Raw genomic sequence first — 8384 nt, forward strand, 5'->3', positions numbered from 1 at the left:
ACCGGGACCCCTCCCCGGGACTGGGATCGCGACACACACACCACACACCGCCCCCGGGACCGGGCTGCACCGACCGACCGACCGCTCTGGCACCGGATTCCCCCCCCCCAGTACCGGGCTACACCGACACCACCACCCCCCCCGCGCCTGCCCCCCCCCCGGGACAAGATTCCCTGCACCGACCCCCCCCGCGGGCCACACCCGCACCCCTACACCCCCCCTCCCCCCGAACGGATCAAGCACTGACGCCCCCAAAATCCCCCCTCCCCTCGGGGGGATCCCCCAGCACGGGGCTCCCAGTGTTCCCCCACCCAACTTGCCCAGTGAATCCAAACTGGTCCCAGTGGGTGCTGGCGGCAGGAGGACGGGCAATGCCGGGGGACCCGGTGCCACCCCGCTGGGTGCCGTGGCCACGCTGCACCCGCAATGTCGGGGTTACCCCGGGCCCAGCCCCGCGGCGGCAATAACCGGGACAAAGTTCGGTGCCACACGGCCGCGGGTCACAGTCCAGCCGCCCCGGGCACCCCCACGCACCCCAGCACCCCCCCCTTCCCCATCCCAGCACCCCATTGGTGAGACCCTCCCCGTGGGGCTGCACCCCCAGCCCTGCCGACCCCCGCAGGAGCCCGGTGGGACGCGGTGGCTCCGCCGCAGCCGCCGCTACAGGCCGTGAGTCATTTTAAGGCCCAAAATGTCGTTTTCTTCCTCTTTAAAGTGCTTTGGAGACAAGAAACCCCTGACGCGCCCCCGGCTTGGGGACACCGCGGGGAACCCCGGACTGGCACAGGTCCTCCACGTGTCACCGTCCCTTCCCTCCCCGAACGAGTCCCCGGTTGTGGCATCAGGGGTCCCATGCTGCGTCACTGAGTCCATTGTCACCTCGTCCCCGGCGGGATGGGGTCACTGCTGCGGGGGGGGGTGGGGGGGGGTGTTCTCCCCCAGTTTGACACTGCTGGTGGCTCAGCGCTGGCTGCAGAGCTGCGGGGCAGCGGGCACCTGGTGTGTCCCCCCCACAGTGACACAACCCTCCCACTTGGCCATTTCCACGGGACAATCCTCCGGATACTCCACCAGGGCCGGGGCGAAGGGTCCCACCAGCCAGGGCAGGGGCGCGTGCTGCCCCACGTACTCCAGCAGCTCGTCGATGCTCAACTGCGCCCGCATCACCGTCTCCCGGCTCTGCGCCAGCACCAAACCCGACAGGTCGTGGAAGGAGCGGGCGTGGGAGAGGGAAGCCTGCACGCCCTCCACGCCGTGCCGGACGTGTCCCGCCCTCTCCTGCACGCTGCTGGGGAAAATCCGGGCGGCGGCGGCCAGGCGGGTGCAGGCGGCGTGGAGCTGGCGCAGGAGCCCGCGCAGCATGGCCAGCGTCCGCGCCTCCACCTGCAAGGCAGCCGGGGGATGCCGAGATGGTCCCTCTGCGCGGCCCGGCCCGGCCCCCCGGTACCTTGGTGTCCTCCCTGGGCATGATCCCCCACCCCAGACCTCAGTGTCCTTCACAGTTATGATCCCCCACCCCACACCTTGGTGTCCTTCATGGGCATGGACTCTTACCTCATAATGTGGTGACCTCCACGAGCATGATCCCCCACCTCATACCTCAATGCCATCCCTGGGCACAAGCCCCCACCCCATAGCTCAGTGTCTTCCGTGGGTACCCCCCCTCATACCTTGGTCTCCTCCACGGGCATGGCCCCCACCCCATTCCTCAGTGTCCTTCCTGGTACCCCCACCCCACATCTTGTTCTTCACAAGCACTGTCCCCCAACCTATATCTTGGTGTCCTCCATGGGCACAGCCCCCCCACGCCGTACCTCAGTGTTCTCCCTGGTGTCCCCAGCCCGTACCTCAGTGTCCTCCCTGGTGTCCCCAGCCCGTACCTCAGTGTTCTCCCTGGTGTCCCCAGCCCGTACCTCAGTGTCCTCCCTGGTGTCCCCAGCCCGTACCTCAGTGTCCTCCATGGGCCGCTCCTCCTGCTGGCTCCACTCCAGCCACATGCGGTGAAGGTGCTGCCGGGCGCTGTGGAGGGGCCCGTCCACGCCCTGCCGGCCCTGCTCGATCTGTGGGAAGGGACAAGGAGGTGGGAGCAGCCCGAGGGTGGGGGTCTCCGGGCTGGCACGGAGCTTGGCACGGGTCCCACCACGCCCTTACCAGCTGGATGATGCGGTGGAGCTGGGCCAGGACCCGCTGGCTGTGCCGTGCCCGCTGCAGCTCCCCCAGCGAGCGCCGCAGGGCTCGGTGCCGCAGCTTGGCCGAGAGCGAGCCCACACGCACGAAGCAGCTCTGCCGCCGTCTCTGCCGCTCCGACGTGGCCACCTCTGCCGCTGCGGGGCGAGAACCGCGTGGCTGGACCATCCCGCGCCGGGCACTGAGCATCCCACCACCGGCGCTGGATGAGCCCCCCGCCTCTGAGCTCCGCACCCCATCACGGGCACACAGGGGTGCCCATCCACGGGATGTTCAGCCACCAGGTCATGTGGTGGTGTCACCAAAAAGCCAGGTGGCCTCTCCGGTCACCTCTGCCGTGACACGGGGCCAGCTCTGCCCACCGCTATCCCGTGCCGAGCTATAAATACTCGCGGCGGGCGGCACTGGGCTATATTTGCTTTCTGGTTTCCAGGTGAGAGTTCACCCACCACCGCGCCGTGTCTCCCAGCTTCGGGTTCCCACCGGGCGGGGACCGTCCCCTGCGTGGTGCTGTGGTGGCCATGGGCACTGCGTGGGGCTCGGCGCTGCCCTGGCACCACTGTGAGTGGCTCAGCCGGGCCACCGTGTGCCGAGCAATGGGGTGGGAGTCCCAGGCTGGGGAGGCCACCCCCAAATTTAGGACATGGTTTGCGGCACGGCGCAGTCAGCACTCACCCAGCTCCTCGTCAGTCCCGGGCAGGTATCGCTCCACCAGCTCCTCCGACTTGCCCAGCACCATGTCCACCCCCGTGGCCAGCAGCTGGCCCACGTGGGAGGCCACCACAGTGCTGACGCCGGTGCTCAGCGCCGCGCGCGTCCTCTCCACGCCGCCCTGCACCGTGCCTCGGGCCAGGCCCACCGCGCCGCTCACGGCGGATGACACCAGCTCCCTGGTCCCTGCCACCACCTGGGAAGGGACAGCAGAGGGACACTTTATCCCAGCGCCTCGCCTCAGTGGTGGATACCCCCCCCGTGTCCCCCAGGGGTGATGTTACCTTCTCCGGGGGCTGCTGCAGGATGGGCAGCTTCTCCTCCAGCTTATCCAGCCCTTTGCAGGCGTATTCGTTGGCGGTGGAAACTAGAGGTGTGAAAAGAGATGGGGTTTGACACCCTGCTGCCTTGCGAGAGCTCTGCTAGGGACAGTGTTTGGGGTACCCCAAAAACCATGGCGTGCTGGCCCCCTCCCCAGCTTCTCCTCCAGCCTCTCCAGCCCTTTGGGGTGTGTTTAGTGGTGGTTTAAACTAAAGATGAGAAAACAGCTTTTTGTTATCCTGCTGCCTTGCAACAGCTCTGTTAGAGCCACTTCTCCAGCACCCCAAAACTCATGGGGTGCTGCCCCCCCTCCCAGCTTCTCCTCCAGCCCTTTACATCCATATGCCTGGGCAATAGAAACTGGAGACACAAACGCAGATTATTCCCATCCTGTTGCCTTGCGAGAGCTCTGCCAGGGTCCGTCTTTAGGCACCCCAAAACCCCATGGGGTGCTGCCCCCCCCCAGCCCCACTCACTCTGCGGCTCCAGCTTGGTGAGGATGGGCTGGGCCCCGCTGACCGCCGCCGCCGTCAGCGTCTTCACCCCCTTTTCGGCGGCGTCGCAGACGGATTTGACGTAGGGGTGGCTCTCCTTGGTGGAGGCGTAGGCCGTGGAGACGGCGCCGCAGGCACAGCTCACCAGGGCCAGGCCGGCCACCCGGCTCACCACGCTCTGCTGGGGGGGATGTTGGTGAGCCGGGGCCCCCCGGTGATGCCCACAGCTCCCCCCGAACCCTCCTTGCACCCCTACCTTCATCTCCTGACCATGATCCACCGACACGGTGTTTTCGGCCGACATGGCAGCGGCGGCTGCAGCGGGAAGAGAAAGATCTCGGGGTGTTGTGGGTGGCTGAGCCCAGCGGGTACTCCCGGGGTGGCCAAGCCCCATGGTCACCCCTCACTCTGCTGAGGAAAGCGGCACGTGGTGGGGCTGAGCCCCCCAGCACCCCCCTCCACAGCCCCTACTCCTCTGTGGGCTGAGACCTGCCAACTCATGACATGAGTGGGAGGCAGCTGGACACCTCCGAGCACCCAAAGTGGTGCCATGGGGGTCTGGAAGGAGTTTGGGGATGGGGCTGGCCTCCTGCCCTGCCAGGACGTGGGAGGGTTGTCCCCCCCTCACCCCCTTCTGGGTGTCCCCATCCGCGTTTGGGGCCAGGGAGGGGTTTTGGGTGATTCAGCCAGAACCGGGCTGGGCTGGATTCGCCTTTCGCAAGCCTGCGGCGGGGACGTGCCACCGGTCACTGTCGCCTGGGCCGGGGCAGCCCCAGGACCCACCGCAGGGAGCAGAGCAGCCGGTACCCCCCGCCTTGCCCCCCCCGCCCCCGGCAGTGTCCCTGCCCTTTGGGGTGTCCCTTTGCCCTCGGCCCCGCGGGGGACAGGGCAGCGTCCCTGCACTGCTGCCCCCCCGGCCTGGCCCTGTGCACCCCGGGGGCAAGTCCAGGGGCACTTTTTTTTTGGGGGGGGGCAGGTCCCCATGGGTCCCTGGGGGTGTCCCCTTGGGTCCCGGGGGGCAAGTCCCGAGGCAGGCGGGTCCCCGAGGGTGTCCCCGGGGGTCTTTGGGGGTCAGTCTCGGGGCGGGGGGACACGGACACTGATTCCCTTGAGGTCCCTGGTGTGTTCCGGGGGACCCACCGCCGAGAGGGGGGGGACAGGCAGGGGGACACCTGGGACCCCCCCCGGCCCTGCCGCGGGGCGCTCAGCAGGCGGGCGGGCTCTGCCCCCCCCAACCCCCCGGAGACCCCCGGGAGCCCCCGGACCCGCTTTTCCCCCTCAACTACCGCCAAGTCCCGGGGACGGTACTTACGGGGTGTGGGGGGGGTAAGTCTGTCGCGATTCCCGGTCGCGATCCCTGGCCCCCGCCCAGCGCCGGATTCATAGTTGGCGGCGGGAGCCAATCAGCGAAGGGGCGGGACGTGCCGCCACCAATGAGAAGGGAGGGGCGGGCCGAAAGGAGGGCGGGAGTTGGGGGGGTGCCGCCACGTGTGGGGGGGTGGGGGGTGTCCCCATGTGGGCCCGCGGGGGCCCGATCCTGCCCCGGAGGCTCCGCAACGTCCCGCACCCCCGGGGACACCGGCGGGGACACCTCGTCCGGGGGGGGGGCGACCAGGGTCCCCGCGCCAAGGGACCCCATGGCAGGTGTCCCCACCCCAAGTGTCCCCTGGCCCTGCGTCCCCACCCCAAGTGTCCCCTGGCCCTGTGTCCCCATACAAAGTGTCCCCTGGCCCTGCGTTCCCACCCCACGTGTCCCCTGGCCCTGCGTCCCCATTCAGGGTGTCCCCTGGCAAGTGTCCCCACTCCAAGTGTCCCCTGGCCCTGTGTCCCCTTGCCAAGTGCCCCCATACCAAGTGTCCCCGCCCCAGGTGTCCCCATTGCCAAACACCTCCCTACCAAGTGTCCCCTGGCCATGTGTCCCCATACCAAATGTCCCCAAGGCAGGTGTCCCCATGCCAAGCAGAGTCCCGCAGGGTCCCCGGCCTCCCCCAGCCCCTGCAGGTGCTCAGGCCAGGGGACAGCAGTGTCCCCCAGCAGTGGGACAGGGGGGCGGGCAATCCCGGGGGGTGGCCCTGTGGGGGCCTGGATGGGACAGGCACGGACAGGGGACACGGTGTGGGACAGACACGGCTGGGTGACATGGTGTCCGCCACTGCCTTATCCCCAGGGACTTCACAGGATGACACACAGGAGAAAGGGTGCGGTGGCACCAAGTGACAATGTTTAATGTGCTCATGGCGGGTGGGGACAGGGACGTGGGACAGCCTGAGCCAGGTGGGCAGGGGCTGGGGGCCACGGGGATGGGGACAGAGGCTCTTGGATGAGGATGGCAGGATGGGGACAAGGGCCTTTGGCCTGGGGACAACAGCAGCCAGGCTCTCCCTGCCTCAGTTTTCCCAGGAGAGCTCGTCTCAGGTGGGGACAGCATGGCAGGGAGGGAGGTGACATGCCCAGGCACCCGGGGTGACACCAAGCCCCTTGCCTAGGGGTCCAGTGGGCGCTGCCTGTCCCCCTTGGGCTCACAGCTCGTGTCCCCAGCCCGGCTCACGGCAGCCACCTCCTGTCCCTGGTGGCGCGGGGGGGCGGCACAGAGGGTGTCACGGGTGGCACTGAGGCGCGGGGCCACACGCTGCAGCAGGGTCAGCAACGGGCACTCGCAGGCCCAGGGGTTACCCGAGATATCGAGGTCCAACACGGGGCCGGGGGGCCAAGGGGGCAGCTCCAGCGCCCGCAGGCGGTTATGTGCCAGGTCGAGGACGCGGAGGTGACGCAGGGGGACGAAGATGCCGTCGGGGAGCACCTGCAGCGCGTTATCCTGGAGGAAGAGGAAGTGCAGGGCGGGCGCGGGCGCGAAGGCGGCGGGCGGCAGCGTGCCCAGCCCGTTGCCCTCCAGGTTGAGCCGCTGCAGCGCCCGCAGCCCGGCCAGCGCGCCCGGCGGCAGCGATGCCAGGCGGTTACGGGACAGATCCAGGCTGCGGAGGGAACGCAGCGGGAGGAAAACCTCCGGCGGCAGCTCCGCCAACGCGTTGGCAGCCACGTCGAGCCACTGCAACCGGGGAAGGTGCCGGAACCAAGCGGGTCGCAATGCCCGCAGCCGGTTCCCCCGCAGCACCAAGTGCTGGAGGTGGGTGGTGCCGGAGAAGAGGCCGGCGGGGAGGTCAGCCAGGAGGTTTTCGGTCAGGTCCAGGACACGCAGCGTGGGCACGGGGCGCAGGACGGCCTCGGGGAGGGCGGCGAGGCGGTTGGAGGAGAGGTGGAGCTCCCGCAGCCGCGGCAGCCCGGCCAGCGCGGTGGGGAGGAGGGTGGCCAGAGCCGTGAACTCCACCGAGATGGCCACGGTGGTGGGGGGCAGCCCGGTGGGGAAGGTGCTCAGGGTGGGCTCCGTGCAGACGAAACGGGTGGCGTTGGGACGAGGGGAGCAGGGCGCGGCGGGGCCGAGCGCCAGCAGCGCCAGCAGCAGCGGTGGCAGGATCCGGCCCGGTGGCATCGTGGCGCTGGGCTGCGGGCAAGCGGCCATCGTCACCCGAGGGTTGTGCAAGCCCTGCCGCTGCCGGCCTGCCGCCAGCTCCCCGCCCCGGGGCGGGGGACAGGCCACGGCTGCAGGCAGGGAGATGCCCTAACCCCCCTGTCCCCCCTTCCCTGACCCCCCCAGCCCTGCCCTCACCTTCCCAACCGGCTGACGAGGCTCCTTGGGGACCGTCCTGGCTGCTTGGTGACCGTCACCCCGAGGGGGGGGGATTGGTGGCTCAGCCTCACGTGCCAGTTGGGAAATCACCACCTTCGCTGTCAGCTCGCAGGGTGCCAGCATCCGGGGGCAGGGTGCTGGTGTCCCCGTGTCCCCATTGCACCCCGTGGCTGACAGCACTGGGACCCCCCCCCCCCTCCACCCTCGCCCCTCTCAGGGACTTTATGGGGGCCCAGCACCCGCTACATCATGAGCAGCACATGGACACCCCCATGGGGGAAACTGAGGCACGGCCCCTCATGGGTGCTTGGGGGGTGGGGGGGTGCGTGTGTGTGAGACCCCACATCGCACCCGCTGCCTCGTGGCAAAACCCTGCGAGTGGCTCCGTGGCACGACGAGGGCTGAGCACGGAGGAACTCATTGCATGGGTGGGAGAGGCGCTGGGAGTGGGGAGCGCCAGGGGGGTGTGGGTGCATGTGTGGGTGCAGCAGGATCTATGTGTGCCCACGGTGGGGGGGTGAGAGCATGGAGACATGTTGTGGGGGGGGGCGTGTGCATGCACGGGGGGTTTTGCCCACCCAGAGACCCCAGGCAGCCACACCTTGTAGCCCTCCCAATCCCGTCGCCCCCCCCTCCCTGCCAGCAGCACCCCCATGCCCAGCCCCGGCCAGTGTTGCCCCCCCCGAGGCCAGGGGGGGCCGGGGGGGGGGGTAAGAAGGTGCCGAGGCGGCGGCGGGGGAGTCGCCTCTGGTAAATGGGCGTTTATTGGGGCCGCGGGGTACAGACCGCGGGCGGCCGCATGCATGGCCGCGGGGGGGGGCACCCGCCGCCCCCCACCCTATTTACAGCCTGCCACCCCCCTGGGGACCTGCCACCCACCCCCCTGGGGACCCGCCACCCCGGGGCCGGGCAGGGGTGACACCGAATGGGCACCCTTTGCCAGCAGAGAGTGGGTTCGGTGGGGACCCCCCAGCCCCAGCGGTGCC

At 69.2% G+C, this 8384-nt stretch overlaps 2 protein-coding genes across 2 annotated transcripts; both read right to left on the reverse strand.

The window, feature by feature from the left end:
* Positions 1 to 677: 677 nt before the first annotated feature.
* Positions 678 to 5119, reverse strand: LOC141970933 (perilipin-3-like). Its single transcript, XM_074927910.1, has 8 exons — positions 5026 to 5119; positions 3970 to 4028; positions 3696 to 3894; positions 3183 to 3265; positions 2863 to 3094; positions 2152 to 2324; positions 1947 to 2060; positions 678 to 1383 (listed from the first exon to the last, which is right to left on the reverse strand). The coding sequence occupies exons 2-8, from the start codon at positions 4015 to 4017 to the stop codon at positions 961 to 963; spliced, it is 1272 nt and encodes a 423-aa protein (XP_074784011.1). The 5' UTR covers positions 4018 to 4028; positions 5026 to 5119; the 3' UTR covers positions 678 to 960.
* An 813-nt stretch (positions 5120 to 5932) lies between these two features.
* LRG1 (leucine rich alpha-2-glycoprotein 1) lies at positions 5933 to 8284 on the reverse strand. Its single transcript, XM_074927911.1, has 2 exons — positions 7378 to 8284; positions 5933 to 7212 (listed from the first exon to the last, which is right to left on the reverse strand). Exons 1-2 carry the CDS (start codon positions 7519 to 7521, stop codon positions 6196 to 6198), a joined length of 1161 nt encoding a protein of 386 aa, XP_074784012.1. The 5' UTR covers positions 7522 to 8284; the 3' UTR covers positions 5933 to 6195.
* Between the last annotated feature and the right edge of the window lie 100 nt (positions 8285 to 8384).

The sequence above is a fragment of the Athene noctua genome, chromosome 27 (genome assembly GCF_965140245.1).
Source record: "Athene noctua chromosome 27, bAthNoc1.hap1.1, whole genome shotgun sequence".
Taxonomy (NCBI): Eukaryota; Metazoa; Chordata; class Aves; order Strigiformes; family Strigidae; genus Athene; species Athene noctua.

Excerpts from the sequence above, each read along its gene's own strand:
- LRG1 (XM_074927911.1), bottom strand. The coding sequence starts at position 7,521 with ATGCTGGCACCCTGCGAGCTGACAGCGAAGGTGGTGATTTCCCAACTG. Across the intron at positions 7,213-7,377 it reads CTCGTCAGCCGGTTGGGAAG|CCCAGCGCCACGATGCCACC; the intron begins GTGAGGGCAGGG and ends GCTTGCCCGCAG.
- LOC141970933 (XM_074927910.1), bottom strand. The coding sequence starts at position 4,017 with ATGTCGGCCGAAAACACCGTGTCGGTGGATCATGGTCAGGAGATGAAG. Across the intron at positions 3,266-3,695 it reads CACCAAGCTGGAGCCGCAGA|TTTCCACCGCCAACGAATAC; the intron begins GTGAGTGGGGCT and ends TCACACCTCTAG. Across the intron at positions 2,061-2,151 it reads TCCACCGCATCATCCAGCTG|ATCGAGCAGGGCCGGCAGGG; the intron begins GTAAGGGCGTGG and ends CCCTTCCCACAG.